Below are 26,901 nucleotides of genomic sequence, written 5' to 3'. Positions count from 1 at the left end.
CAGAGTCATCAAAAGGGGAAACAGTTGGTAGGTTTGATGGCCCTGCCTACACTGTATAATGTAAGACACACAATAAGAGCTATAAGAAACTACAGTTAAATGTTAGAAATAAAGGCAATATCGCTTTCTCAGACTTCTCCCAGTGATTATATACCTGATATATAAACATCTTCAAATGTAAAATAGTTCAATAACACAATGATACTTTGCCAGTGTATTAATCTGATATATATTTTGAACTGGAATGATCTATAAAGAAAGAAATAAGAAACCCTAAAAAGAAATCATTAGTTCCAAGTCAAATTATGTTAATGGCCTATAGAAAAATGTGTGGGCAGGAAACATTGGCTACATGCCAATTTTTATTTCAAAGAGTAATGTTGCACAAATAATAGTCATCGTTGTCTTACACAACAAAAAGTCCTAAAATTAATCTCACAAACCTAAATGAGCCGAACATGAAGTAACAAAGTCAAAGCCAGTATTATCATCTGCACATTAATTTGACAAATCACACTACATCTTTAAAAAAAAATGCTGCATCTGCTGCTGCGCAGAACTGATAACTACTTTTCAGCATGTAAATGAAAAATCGTTATACAGCTCTCTCTCTCTCTTTTTTTTTTTTCCTGGAAAGATGTATACCAGGGAAACACAACAGAATTTGTTACTTGTTAAATCCCACAAAAGCTACAAGGGAGCTGAGAGTTGATAGCACTTAAGGACAGTAAAAGGCTGCACTTTTAATATTTTTAATACCCACTGATGGGCTTTGTGTCAATATTTTTTAAAATGCTTTTTATTTACAATAGATAAAACAGCAAGGAAATACAATATTATATCATATCCCCGCACAGAGACACTGTATTTGTATAAATGAATCACTAGTAAAAGAGTTATTTCTTGTTTCAAATGAAGTCTTATCTAGGTATTAATTAGGCTGTAATCTAAATGTTGATGGCGCCTATTTTCAACTCCCAAAATAAACAGAAAGAGCTCATGTATCAAGATTAATTTTCTTTGGCCGCAATGGATACCATTTTCTCTGGGGGCAGTCTTTAGTTTGCTTTCTTTTCAGTACCACATCAGAGGTTTTCCTGGAAGCAGTCTCTGTTGGTGTGGTTTCTATCTGTGTTATAAAATTCTCAGGTTTAGCATCTGGTTTCCTATAACAACCGGAAAAGACTTCTTGGTGAATCCTCTGGAGGTGGATAACAGGCTGCATCCTGAGAACTTGGGAAAATCCCTCTCCTTGTTCAATTAATGCAGGCAAGGACTTCAAACAAACAAACAAACAGTAATATTCAACATTAATCTCAGGCTGAAACACAGACAAAGATGGACACAATACTCTAATTTTTTTTTTTTTTTTTTTGAGAAGTCTTGCTTTGTTGCCCAGGCTGGAGGGCAGTGGTGTGATCTCAGCTCACTGCAATCTCCACCTCCCAGGTTCATGCGATTCACCTGCCTCAGCCTCCCAAGTAGTTGGGACTACAGGTGCGCACCACCACACTTGGCTAATTTTTGTATTTTTAGTAGATGTGGACTTTCACCATATTGGCCAGGCTGGTCTTGAACTCCTGACCTCAGGTGTTCTGACTGTCTTGGCCTCCCAAAGTGCTTGGATTACAGGCATAAGCCACTGTGCCCTTGCCGAACTAGGCTTTAAATGCTGGATCGTAGGTTACTTATGTGGGCAACCTGCTTAGCCTTTCTGTGCCTCAGCTTCCTCATCTACAGAAGAAATAGCAGTATCTGTCTCACAGGATGTAAGGATTACACGAGGCAATACATGTAAAGCAGTTGGATGGAGCCCATACCAATTATTCAATACATTTTAGCTGGTATTATTATCCAAAACTGTTCAGTGAATTGCTAACACCCAGAACACAAAAATATAATCAACCTTTAAAGAAGTCAGGAATATTACCTGGCACATAGTAGGCACCTGATAAATGGTAGCTATTCGGAGTGTTACTGTTGCTTAATACATTCATTAAAGATTTAAAAGACCGCTGAGAATCCCTGTTACAGCAGATTAAAAAACATGAATGTTGAATGCAAATACCTAGCCATACATTTTGTTCATTTTATAATTTTTTAGCACATAGCTTTTACCTTCATGGCTTCATTGATCTCCTTTGCTACTGTTTCCCCTCTGCATTTCAAATTTTCCATATGAGGGGCTGCAAAAAATTGTCAAACAGTATTTTAGGTTTTTATCTAATAGCAAATCATGAAAGGCATATAGATGCTATCTGGACAAAAATCTGCTAGGATGATTCACCTCAGCTTAATCTTTCTTAGAGTGAGACCATTATAATAATAGAGTAAAACTAAAAGTTATAAGCATAAGATGGTAGACAAAATTCTATTGTGAGTAGTCATAACACTGTGTGCCCCTAAAAGAGAGTTCAATATTCATTCTATACATTACCTACCACTATGTTTAACATCTTTGAGCACTATCATCACATTTTAAAATAAATATAACCTAATACTTTTTATATTACTCTGAATTTTATAAAAGTAACATATATTTGATCTTAGAATATACAATCACACTGCATTGAGATCATGCCTAGATGGGATTAATCTGGAACAGATTATCAGTAATATTACTTTCTCTTTCCTTACTTCCTAATACATATTTTCTTCTTCCAATCTTTGTTATAAATGTTTATAGTTATTCCATAAGAGAACTGCATATTCAATGATACAGAAGGATAAAAATGTTACTAAAACTCCAAACAAAACTGAAAATAAGAAAAAATCATTCCATTATGAAATGATCTATGAATTAGTTTTTAGAAGAGTAGTTCTCATTAGAAATTTATTAGAGTCAAAGTAAGTATATAACTACGTCAGGAGGGTCACAGTTACGGGCTAGAAGAGAATGGTCAATAAGCCAGGCAAAATATTTCTTTCATAACTGCTCTTTTTCTTTTCTGACTTGTCTTAGGTTCATCTTTAAAAAGTGAGAACACATTCAGAGAAATGGAAATGAACCACAAAAACAGCTTACTGAAAGAGGGCACTCAAAGGAGACAGACAATGGAAACAGGATAATCTCAGAAAAGGATTTTTTTTTTTGGTATCAGAAATTTCCTTGGCCATTTGGTGAAACCTATGAACACCTTCTCAGAAAAATTTTTTAATGTGTTTTTTAAATTGAGGTATAATTTATATACAGTGAAATGTATAGACAGTAAGTTCAGCATTCAATTGACAAGTGTATACCAAGACACAGGACATTTTCATCACCCCAGAAAGTTCTCTTGTGCCCCATTCCCCATCAATTTTCTCCATAAGAAGCAACCATTTATCTGATTTTAATCACTATATATTAGTTTTGCTTATTCTAAAATTTCAGAATGTTTTAAAATAAAATGTAAAATGTAAGTAGAAAATTATGATAGGTAATACATGTGCTTCTTTATTGATAATTTAAATAAAATTGATGGCATAATGATTACCATAATATAAAAACAATGAGTGTAAACAGTGTGAGGTATCTACAACAACAGAAAATGAAAATATCTGTGGCTTTAAGTAACAGAAAGAAAGTTAGTGATACTGATAACATCACCACTATTACCTTCATTCAAAATGGAAGGAAATGCTAAATTTCAGTTTGAGGCTAGTAAAAATAAAAATGTACTTTTTTTCCTATACAAGTTCACAGGAGGGTCCTAAGGACCCTTGCCTTGGAATATCATAATTTCTATTATTTACGATTTGAGGAGATTCTCCAAAAGTACGCAGGGGCATAACAATTGTTAAATTTTCTCTGTGGTATGGCAAATAAATAATTCATCCTTTGGTTCTCCTGTGGCAATATGGATTCTAGCCAGGCCCACACTTACTCTCTCTTCAAGCTTGCACACTTGTGTAGGAGCTATCCATTCAACGAACATTTATGATATATCTTCCATGGGCTAGGCTTATGATATGGTTTGGATCTGTGTCCCCACCCAATCTCATGTCGAATCGTAATCCCAATGTTAGAGGTGGGGCCTGGTGGGAGGTGACTAGATCATGGGGAGATCTCCCCCTTGGTACTGTGTTATGATAGTGAGTGAGTTCTCGTGACAGCTGGTTGTTTAAAAGTGTGTGGCACCTCACCCCCAAAGCAGCTTCCTCCTGTTCCATCCATGTGAGATGCTAGCTCTGCCTTTGCCTTCTGCCATGACTATAAGTTTCCTGAGGCCTCCCAAGAAGCTAAGCAGATGCCAGCATCACGCTTCCTGTACAGCCTGCAGAACTGTGAGCCAATTAAACCTCTTTTCTTTATAAATTACTCAGTCTCTGATATTTCTTTACAACAGTGTGAGAACAGACTAATACAGCTGAGCAGTAGATACTTACAATAAGTAAAAATGGTCCCTGCCCCTCAAGGAACATTCAGTTTAGAAGAGAGAAACACACAGGAAGTTCTTCAAAATTAGCTCAAACTTTTCCTGGGTAGTCTCATGTTTCCATGATCTCAGTTAACACATACCTCACTTCCTGCCTGTATGGACCCTGCCTTGCTACAGGCTCCCACTGGGTCCTGCACAGTTCTAGTACAATGCCTGGAAGACATCATTGCACTAATTTGTTTAGAATAAATTTCTCAACACTATCAGACCCAACCCAACACCGCCCCCCACTTCAGAACATATTTTGTAAAGATCCCGTTACTATTCTAAAGCAAAATTCATAGGTAATATTTCTACACATATAAATAGAAATAAAGGAAGAAATAATATTCATCAAAATATGTACTTAATATGTTTAAATCTGCTCAGACCCAATTATACCAGAAAACATAATGAAGTACTCTCAGACTTGGGCCTACTTATAGTGAGTAAGCTTGGACTTAAGAAAATTTACATTTGAAGTCATTCTATACAGAAAACAGAAGATCAGAAGTATGGATGGAACTTGAATAAAACTTAATGTTACATAAGAAATAACAGATTAGATTTATTTGAATATAAGACAAAGAAAAACTGAAACAAAGATAACATAAAGACAAAGTACTGACTGTTGAAATGGTGAAAATTAGGATGTACATTATTTCTACAAATGAGATGGCCTTATTAAAAGTGCAGTGTCAAAATTATTCTCTATAACATGAAAAAGTGCAAGATTAAAGTCTAACAGAAAACATATCTCCTGCTTCAAAATTCCCATAATTTAGACTATAGCCAACATACACATTAACTTAAAAAGACTTCAGAGATCATACTGTCAAAAGGCGACGAGAAATAGAGGATGGATTAGGCAAAAATATTAATATAAGAAACTATAGAGATGATACGTGGCTGACTTCTGTAGTTAATCTGAGTAAGACTCAAGACAGGCAATTCAAAACTATAATTAGAATACTTTAAACATTTTAAATCTTCACATAATTTCTTATCATTGTGGTACAAAAATATAATTTTTAATATTTAGTTTGACAATAGCAAATATACCTAAACCACTTTTGCTTTAAAAAAAATGAGATCCCTGTATTTTGTGTGCTTCTGTTAATTCAGTAACATCTGGTTCTAGTCCTAAGAAAAGGAATCTCGAACTTTGTTACATATTTTCCATCAGCTTTGCTGCTTTTGCAATAACTAAATACTGCATTTAATTAAAATCCCTTTTAATTAAAATTGTCAGAAATGCTCTAAGTAATTCAATGTCATTAGGAAAAAAGAGGTATGAAAGTCTCAATTGAATCTAAAACATTTACTAATTAAATGCAACTCTAGCTGCAAAGATTTTTGTTTAACTTTGTGGTTTTTTTTTTTCTTCTTTTTTTTGAGACAGAGTCTCCCTCTGTCGCCAGCAGGGCGTGTAGTGGTGCGATCTCAGCTCATTGCAACCTCCGCCTCCCCGGTTCAAGCGATTCTCCTGCCTCAGCCTCCCGAGTTGCTGGGACTACAGGCACGCACCACCACGCCTGGCTAATTTTTGTATTTTTAGAAGAGACAGGGTTTCACCACGTTAGCCAGAATGATCTCGATCTCTTGACCTCGTAATCCGCCCACCTCGGACTACCAAAGTGCTGGGATTACAGGCGTGAACCACAGCATCTGGCCTATTTGTTTTTTTTTTTTTTTAAGCTCAATTTTCCCTTCCTCCACATGTTCATTAACAGGTTCCATGTCTACTTCAAATTCATGTGTCTCTTACTCTTAAATACCTTGTACATACAATCTTTAAATATAATCACCCTATCTTAAAAATAGCATGCATAGGAGTGACAGCATCAAAAATGGTGGCATAGGAGATTCCAAAGGCCCATCCCTCCACAGAAAAAAGCTGGCAAAATGTGTCACAATCAACTTTATCAAAAATCTGGAAAACAGTCGAGGGTTTTCACCAATCAAGAGAATGTTTAATCAAGGCAAGAGCAAGTGAAATGTGATAGGAGAACTTGGTGTATTTTAATTTACCCTTGCCCCATTCCCTTCTCCCTGGCTCGGTGGCAGTAATTCCCAGAGTGGGTTACTGGTGCTGGAGATAACAGAGTAGACTCTGCTCTCAAAGAATTGTTTTGTTTTGACCTGGTGAGTGGCTCTCTGAAGGACTAATGTAAAAGGCTTGCCTTTATTTCACCTGATTCGGAACTCTCTCAGGGTGGAAAAGTAGCTACTTGGAGGTTATCTGTTAAAAACATTGAAAGGTAATGAACCAGCAGATGCAGCATGGAGCACAGGAAATCAGTTGGGGCAAACAAACTGCTTGCTGAAAAGCTCCAAACAAGCAGGATGGGAAGGCAAAGGCAGTTATGAACTGCCTGGCTGAGAGCTGAAGGCATATCCCAACATACATCTACAGAGTTTAATGTTTTGTTTTGCTCCAGGCATTTAAGGAAATCTCTGACAAATCACTAGCTGACCACTAAGCTAAGGGAATGGAGACTTCAGTGACTACAAACAACAAAAAACATAATATTTCCAAAAAAGGTTTAGAAAAGTCACTAAACAACAACTCACAACAAGCAGCAACGACAAATCCTGGGAAGATGGAATAATCTCATTTCTAGAGTTACCATATTCAAATATTTAAAATGTCTAGATTTCAACAAAAAATTATGAGGCATGCAAAAATACAAGAAAGTATGGTCCATTCACAGGAAAAAAAGGAAATGAACAAACTGTCACTGAGGAGGTTCAGACACTGGACTGACTAGATAGACAAAGACTTTCCATTAACTATCTTAAATATGCTCAAAGAACTAAGAAATCCTAAATAATGATGTGTCTCACCAAACAGAGAATACCAATGGCAGACAGAAATTATAAAAAGGAACCAAAAAATTCTGGAGCTAAAAAGAATAATAACTGAAATGAAAAACTCAGAGGGGAGATGGGGAATGTTCAACAACAGATCTGGGCAGGCAGAAGAATCATGGAACTTGAAGGTAGGCCAAATGAAGTCTAAGAGATCTGTGGACACAATCAAGCCCATCAACACATGCATAATAAGGCCGGGTACCATAGCTCATGCCTGTAATCCCAGCACTTTGGAAGGTCAAGGCGGCCGGATCACGTGAGGTCAGGAGTTCGAGACCAGCCTGGCCATCGTGAAACCCTGTCTCTACTAAAAATACAAAAAATTGCTGGGCGTGGTGGTGCATGCCTGTAGTCCCAGCTACTCTGGAAGCTGAGGCAGGAGAACTGCTTGAGCCCGGGAGGCCAAGGTTGCAGTGAGCCAAGATTACGCCACTGCACTCCAGCCTGGACAACAGAGTGAGACTTCATCTCAAAACAAACAAACAAACAAACAATATATACATATATGCATATGCATAACAAGAGTTTCAGAAGGGGAAAAGAAGAGACGGGGCAGAAAAAATATTTGAAGAGATAATGGCCAGTAACTTCCCAAATTTGATAATATATGCATTTACACACCCAAGAAGCTCAACAAACTTCAAGCAGAAAAACTCAAGGAGTGCCACATCAAGACACATAATAATCAAACTGCTGAAAGCCAAAGACAGAATCCTGAAAGCAACAACAGAGAAGTGATTCATTACATATAAGACATCCTCAATTAGATTAACAGTCAATGTCTCATCAGAAACTATGAAGAACAGAGCAGCAGGAGGATATGGTTAAAGTCCTAAATCTGTCCATGAAGAATTCACTATCTGCCAAAAATATCCTTCAAAAATGAAGGTGAAATTAAGACATTTCGAGATAAAAATTGAAGGAATTGTCTGGGCATGATGGCTCATGCCTGTAATCCCAGCACTTTGAGAGGCTGAGGTGGGCAGATCACTTGAGCCCAGGAGTTCCAGATCAACCTGGGCAACATGGCGAAACCCCATGTCTACCAAAAATACAAAAAAATCAGCTGGGCATGGTGGCGCATGCCTGTAGTCCCAGCTACTCAGGAAACTGAGGTGGGTGGATCACCTGAGCCCAGGGAGGTTGAGGCTGCAGTGAGCTATGATGGCGCCATTGAGCTCTAGCCTGGGTGACAGAGAAAGACCCCGTCTCAAACAAACAAACAAACAAACAAACAAACAAAACAAAACAAAAAACTTAAGGGAGTTCATAATTAGTACACCTGGACTACAAAAGTGCTAACAGTGTGTCAGGCTGAAATCAAAGGATGCTAGACAGCGCCTTGAAGCCACACAAAGAAATAAAGAATACCAATAAAGGTAACTACATAGGTAAATATAAAAGTTAGCATTACTGTATTTTTGGCTTGTGACTTCTCCTTTTTTTCTACCTAATTTAAAAGACGAATGCATAAAACAACAATTATAAATCTACATTCATGGATATACAATGTATAAAGATGAAATTTGTGACAATGACAACATAAAGTGGGAGAAACAGAGCTGCATAGAAGCAGTTCTCTATACAGTATTAAAACTAAAGTGGTACTAATTCAAACTACATTGTTACAAATTTCAGATGCAAATTGTAATCCCCAAGGAAACCACTAAAAAAACCCTAAGAATATACAGAAAATAATAAAAGTGGCACACTTCAAAAAGCTCGATTAAACAAAATAGAAGACAGTAATGGAGGAATTATGGAAGTAAAAAAAGTACAGAAAACAAATACCAAAATGGCAAAAGTCCTTCCTTATCAGTAAGTGTAAATGGATTAAACTTTCCAATTAAAGACCAAAGTTGGCAAATGGATACGAAAGACATGATTCCAACTATATTCTGTCTATAACTCACTTTAGATCCAAAGACAAACACAGGGTGAAAATGAAAAAATAAACTAAGATGTTCCATGCCAAAGGTAACCAACATCACACAAAACAGGCTGTAAGTAAAAAACTGTTACAAGAGACAATATACTGATGAAAGGGCCAATCCATCTAGAAGATCTAACAATTATAAACGTCTACCTGACAACAGAGCCCCTAAATATACAAGCATACCTCATTTTATTGCACTTCACAGATACTGCATTTTTTACAAATTAAAGGTTTCTGCAACCCTGTGTCATGCAAGTCTTATCAGCACCATTTTTCCAATAGCATGTGCTCATTTCATGTCTGTGTCACATTTTGATAATTCTCACAATATTGCAAACTTTTTCATTATAATATCTGTTATGGCTATATGTGATCTTCGATGTTACTACAATAATTGTTTTGGGGTGTCAGCTTTATAGCAGAATGGCACCTGTATGACAGCAAACTTCATCAACAAATATGTGTGTTCTGACTGTTCCACTTACCAGTTGTTCTTCGACCTCTCTCTCTCTCTCTCAACCCTTGGGCCTCCCTATGTCTTGGGACATAACAGTATCAAAGTTAGAATAATTAACCCTACAATGGCCTCTAAGTGTTTGAGTGAAATGAAGAGTACAGGTTTCTCAACTTAAAAGCTAGAATGATTAAGTTTAGTTAGGAAGACATGTTGGAAGCCAAGACAGGCTGAAAGCTAGCCCTCTTGTGCCAATTAGCCAAGTGGTAAATGCAAAGTAAAAGTTCTTGAAAGAAATTCAAAAATCCTAGGGCCCTTGTGAATTAGGCTAAATTGACTCTGCTTGTGTGCTATAAATTGAACAAAAAAAAAGCCTAGATGACGGCACACTTGTTTACAGCATGGTTTACTGAATATTTTAAGCCCATTGTTGAAACCTACTGCTCAGAAAAACAGATTCCTTTCAAAATATTACTGCTCATTGACAATGTACCTGTTCACTCAACAGCTCTGATGAAGATGGACAAGGAGGTGAATGTTTTCATGCTTGTTAACAAAACATCCATTCTGTAGCCCATGGATCAAGGAGTAATTTAGACTTACAAGCCTTCTTATTTAAGAAATACCCTTCATAAGGCTATAGCTGCCATAGATCACGATTCTTCTGATGGATCTGGGCAAAGCAAATTAAAAACCTGGAAAAAATTCACCATCTTAGATGCCATTAAGAATATTCATGATTCATGAAAGGAGGTCAAACTACTGACATTAAGAGGAGTTTGAAAGAAGTTGATTCTATGGATGACTTCGAGTTCAAGACTTCAGTGGTGGAAATAACTGCAGATGCTGTGAAAACAGCAAGAGAACTAGAATTACAAAGTGGAGCCTGAAGGGATGACTGTTGCAAGCTCATGATAAAATCTGAACAAATAAGGAGTTACTTCTTATGGATGAGCAAAGAAAGTAGTTTCTTAAGATGGAATCTACTCCATCTGAAGATGCCATGAACATTGCTGAAATGACAACAAAGGATTTAAAACATTATATAAATTTAGTTGATAAAGTAGTGGCAGGGTCTGAGAGGACTGACTCCAGATTTGAAAGAAGTTCTACTGTGGGTACAAATGCTATCAAATGGTATCACATCCCACAGAGAAATCTTTCATGAAGGGAAGAGTCAATTGATGTGGCAAATTCATTGCTGTCTTATAAGAAACTGCTTAGATGAGTTGCACAACTTTATGAATGTGCTGCCAGTGAATCATACAGTTCAAAATGATTAAAATGGTAAATCTTATGTGTACTTTGCCACTGCCACAACAAAAAATAAGCATCCATATGTGTGGTAGTTAGCCTTCAAGAGGGCCCCTGTGGCCAAGTGCGGTGGCTTAGGCCTGTAATCCCAACACCTTGGGAGGCTGAGGTGGGTGGATCACTTGAGCCAGTAGTTCGAGACCAGCCTGGCCAACATGGCAAAACTCCATCTCTACTAAAAACACAAAAGTTAGCCAGGCATGGTGGTGCGTGCCTGTAGTCCCAGCTATGAGGGAGTCTGAAGCACAAGAATCGCTGGAACCCAGGAGGTGGAGGTTTCAGTGAGCTGAGATCACACTGCACTCCAGCCTGGGTGACAGAGCAAAAAAAAAGATGGCCCCCAGTGATCCTGCCTTGTGCAGGGTATTCATGCTTCCTTGTGCAGTCCTCTCCCACAGTGTACTAGGTCGACCTGCATGACCAGTAACTAACAGCTCAAGTAATAGTAAATCACTTCCAAGATTAGGTTATAAAAAAGACTACAACTTCTGTCTTGGGTATTCATTCATTCATTCATTCATTCTCTATGCCTTTCAGATCATTCATCCTGCGAGAAGTAGGCTGACACGTTACAAGAAGTTTATGGAAAGGCCCACGTTGTAAGAACTAAAGTCTCTAACAACCAGCCAGGGCTGTAGGAACCATCCACTATAGGAAAGTGGATTTCCTACAGTCCCAGGTGAGCCTTGAGAGATTAACTGCAGCTCCAGATGACATCTTGACTACAACCCTGTGAGAGCCCTATGCTAGCACTATCCAGCTAAGCTGCTATCAGATTAATGACCCTCAGAAACAGTAAGAGATAACACATTTATTGTTTTAAGCAGCTCAAACTTGGGACAATTTGTTAGGCAGCAATAGATAACTAATACAACATGAGAGCAATATATTTTCAAAGGAATACATTTAGGCCTATCTGAGGTAGAAATAAAATTCCTAGTGAGATTTATTTTCTTTTTTCTTTTTTTGAGACAGGGTCTCACTCTGTCACCCAGGTTGGAGTGCAGTGGCGCGATCTCGGCTCACTGCAACCTCCGCCTCCTGGTTCAAATAATTGTCATGTCTCAGCTTCCAGAGTACCTGGGACTACAGGCGCATGCCACCATGCCTGGCTAATTTTTGTATTTTTTGGTAGACATGGAGTTTCACCATGTTGGTCAGGCTGGTCTCGAACTCCCAACCCCAAGTGATCCTCCCACCTTGGTCTCCCAAAGTGCTGGGATTACAGGTATGAGCCACTGTGACCAGCCTTACTTTCAAATAATATATGATTGTAGATAAATACTATAATTTCTTCACTTCAATGTGATTTATACCATCTTCTTGCAGTTTCAAATATATCTAATGATATGATAACATCTGTTAAACTTTTACTTATCACTCATTGAATATTATGTAATATAATAACACTATAAAGTGTTGTTAGGGATATGGAACAACTGTAACTATCATACCTGCTGTTAGAAGTATAAATTGAAATAGCCACTTCAGAAAACTTTTTAGTAGTAGCTAGAAAAGCCAAACATATGCCTACATGTGACCCAAAAATTCTATTTCTAGATATATATCTATGAGAGATGAGTATAAATGTGGTAATAAGGATGTTTATAGTAGCTTTATTCATATAGCCAAAATCTGGAAACAAACCAAGTGACAACAGAAGAGAAGAGATAAATTGTCTATAGACACACAATGGAATACTACAAAACAATAAAAAAGAACTTCTGCTACACTCAAAATGTGGATGACTCTCATAGAAATAACACTGATTTAAAGAAGGTAACACAAGAATGCATACTGTATGATTCCATTTACATGACGTTCAAGAAAAGACAAAAATCTATGATGATGTAAGTCAGAATAGTGGTTATACCTGGTAGAAATGGTATAATGACTAAAAAGGGGCATGGGAAACATTTTGGGGTACTGGAAATGTTATACAGGGTATCCATAAGGCTGGGGAACAGGATAAATATGTGTTAGTTACATTTTCAAATAATATGCTCAATATCTTTTTCTTCAACCTCAATATATTTTGCAAGTAAAACACTTCTAAATTTAAAGCAATGGCCCCAACTGTGAATATTTTTTAAAATACAATAAACACACTGTTTTCTTTATGGTTCCAGGTTTTTTGGACACTCTGAATTGTATTTATTGTATATGTGAAAACATAATAGGCACAGTATTTAAAAAATATAACCAATACACTGTTTAAAAATAAGTTTATCCTATATTTTCCAACTACACAGATACTCTATTTCTAGATCATGGTGGCAGTTACATGTGTGTAGGTATATGCATGTATATAAATTCATATTGTTACATTTACATCATAAACTGTACATTATATGTTATTCTGTAATATATGTGCACACACACACAAAAATGAACAAAATATTTCTTAACATTTAATATGAAAAGTTATCTTTTATGAATAGGGTAAGGTAAAATATTATTCTTCATTGTTATTACATTGTTTACATTACAAACTTTACAAAATAATCCATCACTTAAGGGATTCTGGGTTTTTTTTTTTTTTTTTTTTTTTGAGACAGGGTCTCGATCTGTCACCCAGGCTGGAGTGCAGTGATGTGATCACTGCTCACTGCAGCCTCAAGCTCCTGGGCTCAAGCGTCTCACTCTGTCACCCAGGCCAGAGTGCAGTGGCACAATCATAGCTCACTGCAGTCTCAAACTCCTGGCTTAGCCTCCCGAAGTGATGGGATTACAGGCGTGAGCCACTATACCCAGCCTACACTTTATTTTTTAATTAACAGCACTGATAACTATATTCACTGATTTGTGAAGCCTCTCATTAGGATTCTTAGAGACTAAGCGCTATCAATGACCAATACAAAGAATTCCTAAAATATCTCATGCTACCTTAAAAAGAAAGTTGTCTATAAACTCACATTGCTGAACAATAGCTGTTTTCTATCGGTTGTACAAGCAATGACAATGTAAAAAGTGCTGAGTAGTTTGGGTTTGTGTTTAAAATGAAATTAGGTCCTAGGCTGAATAATTATAAACATATTTTAACACATGAATGTCTAGTGAGATATTCTAAAGTTGTGCTGGACATATGAGACATCTAGTACGCCTGGCCCCTGACTACAAAGTGCCAGCTATACTTTCTCATTAATACGGCAACCAAAAACTTTCTTTCACTTTTTCAAAGGGTCCACTAGAGGGCAGTACTAACTCTAGTGAGAACCCTGGCATTCTTACTTACCTTCCAGAACTCCCTTGGGAACGGGAACCGCATTCTTTTAATCTTAGAATCCCTAATGTTGAACAGAGTGCCTGACGTGTACAGTAGGTGTTTACAGAGTGCCTGACGTGTACAGTAGGTGTTCAATAGTCGTGATGGACCAAGGCTATGAGAGAGGGTGCCATGGAGGCACAAAGGAGGGGAAGATCAATCTAACAAGGGAACTGAAGGGAAAGGGAAATCTTCATAGGTTATGTAAGAAAATTGCCTTAATAGAGGATTTGGTGCTAGGTGAGCTGGGGGTCTGTTGGAGTAGGAGGTGGGTGGTAGAGGAAGTGCTACATCAAAGACAAGAGAATAAATCAAGAAAGAGGAGAAAACAGGAAACCAGGAAACACCATTCAAAACATGAGAGAAGGAAGGGAAATTCCCAGGATGATGATGAAAGGAACAGGCAGGATAAAAGTTTTGCACCAGGCCTAGACAGCAGCCAGTCCAGACTGCAATAGGAAGATGGAGGGCTCCCAGAGAAGTATCTCCAAGGAAAAGAAAAAGTTTAAAAATGGATTTGAGAGAAAACCTTAAGTGTTTGCCATATTGAGATGAATTTTACAGTTCTGTCAGACACAACAGAAAACAAAGCAAATAGAAAAATACCTGTAATCCCAGCACTTTGGGAGGCAGAGACAGGTAAATCACCTGAGGTCAGGAGTTTGAGACCAGTCTGGCTAAACCCCGTCTCTACTAAAAATACAAAAAATTAGCCGGGCATGGTGGCAGGCGCCTGTAATCCCAGCTACTAGGGAGGCTGAGGCGGGAGGATGGCTTGAACCCGAGAGGAGGAGGTTGCAGTGAGCTGAGATTACACCACTGCACTCCAGCTGGAGTCACAGAGCAAGACTCTGTCTCAAAGGAAAAAAAATAATAATAAAGCAATTATTGTTCCAAAAGGGGTAGAAAGCTATTCAAGAAAGAATACACTCATAGTAACAATTATCTGACTCAGGAATAAAATAATAATAATTACCTGGCTCAGATTGAAGAACACTTATACAGTCATAACAATGTAAACATGAAATACTACTACTGATTTTTTTTACAAGAATGAGAGATTATAAGTGAAGCTACTGAGTATAGATTATTCATTTGAGAAACTTAAGTTATAAAAGGAACAAGGGTACAAGGAAGAAAAACACAGTGGCATGAAAGCTTTCCCTACCTGTTTCATGGACAGCCCATTCCTATAGTAGTATGGGCTGACATACGTTCTTAATCAATCTTACCCAATTTTAGCAACCCTGGGAGGCAAGTGGATTTCATCAGCCTCCTTTTGTAGATAAAGAAACAGAAGCTGAGAAATGTATCTAGACTTGAATAAGAACTCACATCTCCCTCCTAGAATCCAAAGCACACGCTCTTCTACATTCTATAACTTTCTAAAATATTGCTTTGTCAGGAATTATACTGTCCTCATAAGAATGTAAGTTAACTAACGGTAAAGTTAGCTTCAACATAATGAAAATCTCTTGAAATAAAAATAGTTGTGCCTGGTAAAGAATTAAAACATTAAAACTCTAGAACAATTATAGAGTTAAATGTTTTAACTATTAACTTTATGGTACCTTTTTTTCTTTTTAGTTAAATGAATTAAGTCCTTTGCATTTAAAACTAAGTAGCACCAATAATTTTATTAATAAAACCATTTTTTTAAGACAAAAGAAAGAAAACACACACAACTAAAAATGGTCACTAAATATATTAATATATTGTCTGTAAATGCATGAAAAAGCCATTTTCCAACAATATCTGCTTAGGAAATTTCAAAATACATATACTTTTCACTCCTTCACTCAAGATTATTCTAAATGATTTTTTTCACATTTTGCAACTAGTAAGAGCATACAATACTCCTGATACACAAGTACGTGACTTAAGACTGTCTCACATACAGATGGCTGGTCCATGCCATGCAGGAGATGGGATGGGCTTTCTCGAGGACCATTCTCAATGCCTTCTCTCTAGCACCTCATGACACCACTACTTACCCTTCTCACCACCAACAATGGTGTTAAAGGAGCCAAACTATTCCATATAAAATCCTACTTAAATGCTGTATAGTGGAACTAATATGCATCTGAAATATGATTTTCCTAATTTTTCATCATAAATGTATAGTATTTTAGCTACACTATAGATTAAGGTTTAGTAAGCCTGTAAAGGGTTGCTTAGAAACATATTTATTTGTTTATTTATTTATTTATTTGTACATTTTTTTCCCAGTAGGAAATGTATGTCAAATTCCAAAACTCAGACTTATATGAATTTTTAAAACATAACTATTTGTGAGTGGCTACCTGTAAATATTGTGACAGTGGCTTAAGCAAGACAGCATTATTAGGAAAGAAGAGGAACTGCCTCTGAGTCCTCTGCTTGTAGGGTCAGCAAAAGAACTGGAAGTATCATTAAGTTTACCATACAGAAACTTAAAATAGCTCCTTGCCATCGCTACGTGTTTAGTGAAGGACAGGGAAAAAAGGGAGTCTCTTCAGTTAATTTCAAAGAACTTTAAAAAAAGACAATATGGAAGCAATTTTTCATTACAATAGAATTATAAAAGGTTGTAACTGTCAAATCAGACCACATCTTATAGGTAGACAGCTCATTAGTAGATTGCTATAAGGATATTTTTAAAAAGAGTTCGCTCTTAAAAATGTGGAAGTTAGGCACCCTTGAAAACACTGCCTTCCCTAGTCACTTGCTTTCTAAAACATAGGGAAATGAAAAAGTGGAAATGAAAGATTGAGTAATCAACCTAGTTTTGCTTTCAGGTCACTGTACTGACTAAACTTGGAAACATGAACTTGCAAAAGCCTGCCCAAATTCAGAAATTCAGCAAAAAAAACCAAAAAAACAAAAAAAACAACTAAGTGAGTACTTCCTTTCTATTTCCAACGTATTTTATGAATACAAACAAGCAAACACGCACAGCATCGGATGTGTGGCTTCTACTGGTTTCTAAAGAGGTAACTAAGCCATTAGAACCAAGAATTGGAAAGCAGCATCCCTGGTGAAAATGAAACCAAAAACTCAGCAGTGATTTATGATTTTCTGAAATATAACCCTTTGCTACAATTTGTAGAGATGTGTTGAACCCATTTGCTCACTAGATGAAATCCTCTGCAGCACACCCTCCCACCTACACCTCACCACTTCCTTCAGTACCATGTTGCACCTCTCTTAAGGCACACTTTCCAACTCCTGACCCTTGCTTGTATTATCTGGCCTCAGCCAAGTTTTTGACATTGTCTTGCAATGCTCCTTCCCTCTATTACTCACTCCAAAACAGCTTCTGTGGTCTTTTATTTCATGAATATCAAGCTCATTCTTGATTTAAGAACTTTATTCTAGCTCTTCCCTCTGCTTGACAGCTCTTTTTCTTGATCATCACCAGATAAATTCCTTCCTGTTAGTACCTCAGAAAAGTGCTTCCCCATCACCTAAACACACCACCCTAAAGCACTGATGTCACTTATTTATTTTTATACTTATTGCTTTTCTTCTCCCACTAAAATATAAACTATAGAGTAAGAACTTTGTGCTGCTCACTAATATTACATCTTGCACATTGAGAACAGTTCTGTCATGCTGCAGACATTCAATATATACAACTGAATGGACAGATGAGTAACAGTCACTCACAATGTATTTATTGGGCACGCTGCTATATGCTGGCTACGTATAATATAAATATAATATTAAAAAACTCATGGAGCTTTCAGTTTTGTGAGAGAGCATAAACAAGAAAATAAACACAAATACTTACAAGCTATAACAAGTGCTATTAAGGAAATAAACAGGTGTCACCCGGGGGGAGTATTTTAATGAGGGTGGTTAGGTAAGATCTCTCTGAGAAGCTAACATTTAAATGATAAAAGAAAACTGGGAAGATGTCAAACTTGGGCGAGGGGGCATGCATGTGTGACAGCGAGGCACTTTCAAAGAACTGAAACTCTGGCAGCAAACAGGAAAGTGCCTGAAATAAATCTGGAGAGGTAGGTAGTGGCCAGATCACCTAAGGGAATGCTAAAACTCTACAGTTTAGGATTTTAAGCAGAGTTTAGGATTTTAAGCAGAGGACTGAAAACTGATTTGCATTTTTAAAAGTATCTTAAACTTCTTAGTCAAGTTGATTTCAGAAGTTCATAAAACTCCCTTCCTTTGTCCAAAAGCATCAGTGAATATAGAAAATTAAAATGACATATCCTAAAGCATACACAAAATAAACATTTCAGTGAACCAGAAAAAAGGAAAAGAGAAAAAGCTGCAAGTCAGGCTAAAGCTGCAGGCCTACTGGTAGGCAGAAGTAGCCAGGAATTTGCCTCCTACAAGATAAAAGGTGTTCAAAGTGCTCCAGAGGAACAGGAAACAAAGAGTCAGCTTCACTGTTTGAATACGAGGGCTAAGACAGAGTTTAACCACCCTGAAAAGGAGGCTGAAAAAAACTGCCACTAACCTGCCTGGCGCAGGGGGTCACACCTGTAATCCCAGCACTTAAGGAGATTGAGGTGGGTGGATCATGTAAGGTCAGGAGTTTGAGACTAGATCGGGGTGTCCAATCTTTTGGCTTCCCTAAGTCACACTGGAAGAATTGTTTTGGGCCACACATAAAATACACTAACACTAATGACACCTGATGAGCTAAACAAAAAACACATTAAAAAAATCATGTTTTAACAAAGTTTACAGCTGGGCATGGTGGCTCACGCCTATAATCCCAGCACTTTGGGAGACTGAGGTGGATGGATCACCTGAGGTCAGAAGTTTGAGACTAGCCTGGCCAACATGGTGAAACCATGTCTCTACTAAAAGTACAAAAATTAACTAGGCATGATGGTACATGCCTGTAATCTCAGCTACTTGGGAGGCTGAGGCAGAAGAATCGCTTGAACCTGAGAGGTGGAGGTTGCAGTGAGCCGAGATCGCTGCACTGCACTCCAGTCTGGGCAACAGTCTCACTCTGTCTTAAAAGAAAAAAAAAAAGAAAGTTAGTTTACAACTTTGTGTTAGACCACATTCAAACTGTCCTAGGCTGCATATGGCCCATGGGTCACAGGTTAGACAAGCTTGAATTAGATCTTTTATTTATTTATTTTCCAAGATGACAGATAAGAGGCAGTGTTAGCATGCCTCTCCCGCTTGGAAGGACAGAATAGTGGCTAGAGAGTCACACTGTGAATTTTCTTTTTTCTTTTTTTTTTTTTTTTTTTTTTTTTTTTGAGACGGAGTCTCGCTCTGTCACCCAGGCTGGAGTGCAGTGGCCAGATCTCAGCTCACTGCAAGCTCCGCCTCCCGGGTTCACGCCATTCTCCGGCCTCAGCCTCCCGAGTAGCTGGGACTACAGGCGCCCGCCACCTCGCCCGGCTAGTTTTTTTTGTATTTCTTAATAGAGACGGGGTTTCACCGTGTTAGCCAGGATGGTCTCGATCTCCTGACCTCGTGATCCGCCCGTCTCGGCCTCCCAAAGTGCTGGGATTACAGGCTTGAGCCACCGCGCCGGGCCTGAATTTTCTTTTTTCTAAGAACGACCACAGGAAGATGGAAAGAACCCACAAACCCGTTGAAAGAAGCAGCAGGCTGGAGCCTACTGCACGAAGACAGGTGAAAAACTAAGTTCCCAGAGTGTAAGCAGGAGAATGAGCATGTCTCGGAGCACACATCCCCACCTGAAACTCTGAAAACCCAGACCATGGGAGAAAGCCTTAACCCTACCTAGAGCTGGAATGGATTTAGTCTATGTGAAACATAAAAGTAGATGCAGCAGCATGAAGTGCCTTGTAGGCATTCCCAGTCTCTAGCATGAACCGAGGGAAGCCATTCCTGACTGTATCTCATGGGGCACTCAGAGAAGCAGTCAATGAGTTCAGGGAGGGGTCATAGGGTGAAAGAAGCTCCCACGTGAATTTTGTAATATAATCTTGAGTAGGGATGAGCTCTCTTGAACAGAACCCACAGGGTGAGTGTAAAGACATGAGCAGAGAAGCTGGGCATCCGGCCTTATGGGCAGATGGAGAGGGGCATGGTTATGGCCTTGGGCAGGTCTGAGTTCTGTGCGCAGACTGCCTGGATCTAAATCCAGTGAGCGAAGTACTGCGGGAATGAGACCAGCCTCACCAACTGTGAAAGAGCTGGGTGAGGCTCACTGTTGCCCACTACTCTCCACTCCCTTTGGGAACTCTTCTATGCAGCAGATGCAGTTAATTACTCTCTGGAACATTATCCCAGGAGCCTGAGGTCTTAAAGAAGTTCTAAGAGAAGTTCTGAATCTTGAAACAAAAGCTCTGACATGAACCTAAATAGAACCTCCTGAAAGCATACATCTCACGGGGCCTAAAAAACAATAACAGAATGAAAAAAACAAAGTATCTAGGTAACAATTAACATGATGAATAGAACAGTACCTAATATTTCAATATTAACATTGAATGTAAATGGCCTAAATGTTCCACTTAAAAGATACAGAATGACAGAATGGATAAAAAACCACCAACCAAATATCTGCTCTCTTCAAGAGACTCACCTAACATAAAAGGACTCACAAAAATTTAAGGTAAAGGGGTGGAAAAAGACATTCCACACAAATGGAAACCAAAAGTGAGCAGGAATAGTTATTCTTATATCAGACAAAACAGACTTTAAAGCAACAACAGTAAAAAAGACAAAGAAGGATGTTATACAATGATAAAAGGATTAGTCCAACATAAAGATACTATAATCCTAAATTTATACGCACCTAACACTGGAGCCCCCAGATTTATACAATTACTACTAGATTTAAGAAATGAGACTGACAGCAACACAATAACAGTGTGGGACTTCAATATTCCATTGACAGAACTAGATAGATCAAGACAAAAAGTCAACAAAGAAACAACAAACTTAAACTATATCCTAGAACAAATCAACTTAACAGATGTTTACACAACATTCTTCCCAACAACTGCCGAATATATATTCTCCTCATCAGCACATGGAACAGTCTCCAAGATAGGTGATATAATGAGCCACAAAATAAGTCTCAATAAATTTAAGAAAATCAAAATCATATCAATTATCTTCTCAGACCACAATGGAATAAAGCTGGAAATCAACTCTAAAAGAAACTCTCAAAATTATACAAATACATGGAAATTAAATAATCTACTCTTGTATAATTTTTGGGTTAACAATGAAATCAATATGTAAATTAAAAAATTCTTTGAAATTAATAGTGACACAACATATAAAAACCTCTGAGATACAGTAAAAGCAGTGCTAAGAGGAAAGTTCACAGTGTTAAATGTCTACATCAAAAACTCTGAAATAGCACAGACAATTTAATGTCACACCTCAAAGAAATAGAGAAACAAGAACAAATTAAACCCAAACCCAGTAGAAGAAGTAACAAAGATCAGAGGAGATCTAAATGACACTGAAACAAATAAACAAGCAAAAAATACAAAAGATAGCACCGGGAGCGGCAGCTCACGCCTCTAATCCCAGCACTTTGGGAGGCTGAGGCAGGTGGATCACGAGGTCAGGAGATCGAGACTATCCTGGCTAACACGGTGAAACCCTGTCTCTACTAAAAATACAAAAAAAATTAGCCGGCTGTGGTGGCGGGTGCCTGTAGTCCCAGCTACTTGGGAGGCTAAGGCAGGAGAATGGCGTGAACCCAGGAGGCAGAGCTTACAGTGAGCCGAGACTATGCCACTGCACTCCAGCCTGGGCAACAGAGCGAGACCCTATCTCAAAAAAAGAAAAAAAATACAAAAGATAAATGAAACAAAAAACTGATTATTTGAAAAGATAAACAAAATTGATAGACCATTAGCAAGATTAACCAAGAAGAGAGAAGATACAAATAAGCTCAGTTTACGGTGGCTCACGCCCAGAATCCCAGCACTTTCGGAGGCCAAGGCAGGCGGATCACTTGAGGTCAAGAGTTCGTGACTAGCCTGGCCAACATGGTGAAACCCTGTCTCTACTAAAATACAAAAATCAGCCAGGCGTGGTGGCAGGCGCCTGTAATCCCAGCTACTCGGGAGGCTGAGGAAGGAGAATCGCTTGAACTCAGGAGGCAGAGATTGCAGTGAACCGAGATCACACCACTGCACTCCAGCCTGGGTGACACAGGAAGACTCTGTCTCAAAAAAAAAAAAAAAAAGAAAAAGAAAAAAAGAAAGAATAAAAAGAAACTGGAGATATTATAACTGATGCCACAGAAATACAAAAGATCATTCAAGGCTACTATGAACACCTTTGTGTGCACAAACTACAAAATCTAGAGGAGGTAGATAAGTTCCTGGAAATATATAACCCTTCTAGATTAAATCAGGAAGAAACAGAAACCCTGAACAGACCAATAACAAGCAGTGACACTGAATCAGCAATTTTTTAAATTGTCAACCAAAAGAAGTCCAGGACCAGCTGAATTCTATCAGAGAATTCAAAGAAGAATTATCACCAATCCTACTAAAATTATTCCAAAAGGTAGAGAAAGAGGGAATCCTCCCTAAATCATTCTATGAGGCCAGTATTACCCTAATATCAAAACCAGAAAAGGACATAACAAAAAAAGAAAACTGCAGACCAATATCCCAATGAACATAGATGCAAAAATCCTCAACAAAGTTCTAGCTAACCAAATCCAACAGCATGTCAAAAAGATAATACATCATGATCAAGTGGTTTCAAACTAGGGATGCAGGGATGGTTTAACATATGCAAGTCAATAAATATGCTACATAACATAAACAGAATTAAAAACAAAAACCATATGATCATCTCAACAGAGATGGAAAAAGCATATGATAAAATCCAGTGTCGCTGCTGGGCAGAGTGGCTCATGCCTGTAATCCCAGCACTTCGGGAGGGTGAGACAGGAGGACCACCTGAGGTCAGGAATTTGAGACCAGCCTGGTCAATATGGTAAAATCCCATCTCCACTAAAAATACAAAAATTAGCACACCTGCAATCCCAGCTACTCACGAGGCTGAGGCAGGAGAATCGCTTGAACCTGGAAAGTGGAGGCTGCAGTGAGCCAAGATCGCACCACTGAACTTCAGTCTGGGAAAGAGTGAGATTCTGTCTTAAAAAACAAACAAAAAAAAAACCACAAAAAAACCCAGCATCTCTTTATGATAAAAACCCTCGGCGTGGTGGTTCATGCCTGTAATCCCAGCACTTTGGGAGGCCGAGGCAGGCGGATCACAAGGTAAGGAGATTAAGACCATCCTGGCCAACATAGTGAAACCCTGTCTCTACTAAAAATACAAAAACTTAGCTGGGCGTGGTGGCGGGTGCCTGTAGTACCAACTACTAGGGAGGCTGAGGCAGCAGAATGGCGTGAACCCAGGAAGCGGAGCTTTGAGTGAGCCGAGATCGCGCCACTGCACTCCAGCCTGGGCGACAGAGTGAGACTCCATCTCACACACACACACAAAAAAACCCTCAACAAAATAGGCATAGAAGAGACTTACCTCAAAGTAATAAAAACTATATATGACAAACCCACAGCCAACATCATGTTGAATGGGGAAAAGTTGAAATCATTCCCGTTGAGAACCAGAACAAGACAAAGATGCCAACTTTCACCACTTCTATTCAACATAGTACTTAGCCAGAGCAATCAGACAAGAGAAAGAAATGAAGAGAATCCGGAAGCCAAACTGTCACCGTTTGCTGGTGATATGATCATATACCTTAGAAAACCCTGAAGACTCATCCAAAAAGCTCCTAGATCTGATAAATAAATTTGGTAAAGTATCAAAGTACAAAATCAGTGTACACAAATCAGTAGCACTGCTACACACCAACAATGACCAAGCTGAGAATGAAATCAAAATAAAAAACCCTTTTTACAACAGCTGCAAAAACAAATACACAAACAAACAAAAACTTAGGAATATACTTAACCAAGGAGGTGAAGGACCTCTACAAGGAAAACTACAAAACACTGCTGAAAGAAATCACTGATGACACAAACAAATGGAAAACATATCCCATGTTCATGGATGGGTAGAATTAATATTGTGAAAATGACCATACTGCCAAAAGCAATCTACAAATTCAATGCAATTCCCATCAAGATACCACCATAATTCTTCACAGAACTGGAAAAAACAATCTTAAAATTCATATGAAACCAAAAAAGAGCCCACATAGCCAAAGCAAGACTAAGGAAAAAGAACAAATCTGGAGGCATTACCTGACTTCAAACTGTACTATTAGGCCATAGTCACCAAAACAACATGGTACTCGTATAAAAATAGGCACACAGACCAATGGAACAGAATAGGGAACTCAGAAATAAAGCCAAATACTTACAGTCGACTGATCTTTGACAAAGCAAACAAAAACATAAAGTGGGGAAAGGACACCCTATTCAACAAATGGTGCTGGGATAACTGGCAAGCCACATGTAGAAGAATGAACCTGGATCCTCATCTCTCACCTTATACAAAAATCGACTCAAGATTGATCAAAGACTTAAATCTAAGAACTGAAATCATAAAAATTCTACAAGATAACATTAGAAAAACTCTTCTAAACATTGGGTTAGGCAAAGAATTCATGACAAGCAAATGCAACAAAGACAAAAATAAATAAATGGAACCTAATTAAACTAAAAAGCTTCTGTAGAGCAAAAGAAATCATCAGCAGAGTAAATAGAAAACCCACAGAGTGGGAGAAAATATTCACAAATTATGTATCTGACAAAGGACTAATATCCAGAATCTGTAAGAAACTCAAACAAATCAGCAAGAAAAAAAAAATAATCCCATTGAAAAGTGGGCAAAGGACATGGATAGACAATTCTCAAATAAGATATACAAACAGCTAACAAACATATGAAAAAAATGTTCAACACATCACTGATCATCAGAGAAATGCAAATTAAAACCACAATGAGATACCACTTTACTCCTGCAAAAATGGCCGTAATTAAAAAGTCAAAAAACAATAGATGTTGGCATGGCTGTGTTGAAAAGAGAACACTTTCACAATGCTGGTGGGAATGTAAATTAGTACAACCACTATTGAAAACAATATGGAGATTCCTTAAAAAACTAAAAGCAAGACTACCATTTGATCCAGCAATGCCACTACTGGATATCTACCCAAAGGAAAATAAGTCATTATATGAAAAAGAGACATGCACACACATTTGTAACAGCACAATTTGCAACTGCAAAAATATGGAACCAGCCCAAATGCCCATCAACCAACTAGTGGATAAAAAAATGTGAATCCTACTCAGTCATAAAAAGGAACAAAATAATAGCATTCACAGCAACCTGGATGGAGTTGGAGTCCATCATTCTAAGTGAAGTAACCTAGGAACAGAAAACCAAGCATTGTATATTCTCATGTATAAGTGGCAGCTAAACTATGAGGATGCAAAGGCATAAGAATGAGATAAAGACTTCAGGGACTCTTTGGGGGAAAGTTGCAGGGTTGAGGGAATAAAAGACTACATTGTGGGTACAGAGTACACTGCTTGGGTGAGGACTGCACTAAAATCTCAGAAATCACCACTAAATAACTTATCCATGTAACCAAAAACCACCTGTGACCCAAACACTATTGAAATAAAATTTTAAAAATATAGACTAGATCAAGCAGAATAAATAATTTCAGAACTTCAGTACTCAAGAGACTAAGGCAGGAGGATCCATTGAGCCTCCCAGGAGTTCGAGGCTGCAGTGAGTTATGATCACTCCACTGCACTCTAGCCTGGGTGACAGAGTGAGACCCTGTCTCAAAACAAACAAACAATGACAATAAAATGGAGGAGGAATTTTTTTAAAAAATGAAGAAAGCCTAACTGACATTTGGGACAGCATAAACTGGCCAAATATTTGAATTCTGGGTATTGTAGAGGGAGAAGCAATGGGTAAAGGAAAAGAAAATCTATTTAACAAAATAGTAGCTGAAAACTTCTCAAATCTTGCAAGAGATATACATATACAGATACAGGAAGCTCAAAATTCTGCAAATAGATTGAATCCCAAAAGGTCTTCACCAAGACACATTATACTCAAACTATCAAAAGGCAAAGAAAGATATTCTAAAAACAGGAGAGAGGTTTAAAGTCACATAGAAGGGAAGCTTCCTTCAGACTAACAGTGTATCTCTCAGCAGCATCATTAGAGGCCAGGAGAGAATGCAATGATATATTTAAAGTGTTGAAAGAAAAAAATCTGTCAGCCAAGAATATTATTCCCAGAAAAGCTATCCTCCAAAAATGAAAGAGAAATAAAGTCTTTCTCAGACAAGTGAGGAATTCAATATCACTAGACCAGCCCTCCAAAAAATGCTTAAGGAAGTTCTACATCTGGAAGCAAAAAGACAGTATCTACCATCATGTGAAAACACATAAAATTATAAAACTCACTGGAAGAACAGACATACAAATGAGAAAGAGAAAAAAACTCAAATGTTAGCACTATAGAAAACCACTAAACCACAATGATAAACAATGAGAGAAAGGAACAAAGGATATATAAAACAACCAGAACTCAACTAATAAAATGACAGGAATAAGCCCTCACATATCAATAATAATAACCTTGAGTGTAAACAGATTATCCACTTAAAAGACAAATAATAGCTTAATGGATAAAAAAGCATGGCCCAACTATATGCTGCCTACAAGAACCTCACTTC

At 37.9% G+C, this 26,901-nt stretch overlaps 1 protein-coding gene across 1 annotated transcript in view; it reads right to left on the bottom strand.

The window, feature by feature from the left end:
* Positions 1 to 329: 329 nt before the first annotated feature.
* Positions 330 to 26,901, bottom strand: part of NSL1 (NSL1 component of MIS12 kinetochore complex) — a 42,547-nt gene continuing 15,975 nt past the window's right edge. The window contains exons 5-6 of the mRNA XM_050761846.1: positions 2,119 to 2,186; positions 330 to 1,276 (exon numbers count right to left, since the gene is read on the bottom strand). Of these exons, the coding sequence (XP_050617803.1) occupies positions 998 to 1,276; positions 2,119 to 2,186 (347 nt within the window). The 3' untranslated portion in view covers positions 330 to 997. The remainder of the gene's footprint in view (positions 1,277 to 2,118; positions 2,187 to 26,901) is intronic.

The sequence above is a fragment of the Macaca thibetana genome, chromosome 1 (genome assembly GCF_024542745.1).
Source record: "Macaca thibetana thibetana isolate TM-01 chromosome 1, ASM2454274v1, whole genome shotgun sequence".
NCBI classification, from domain to species: domain Eukaryota; kingdom Metazoa; phylum Chordata; class Mammalia; order Primates; family Cercopithecidae; genus Macaca; species Macaca thibetana.
The sequence above is the reverse complement of the archived record's forward strand: the minus strand, read 5'-3'. Positions and strand labels throughout refer to the sequence as shown.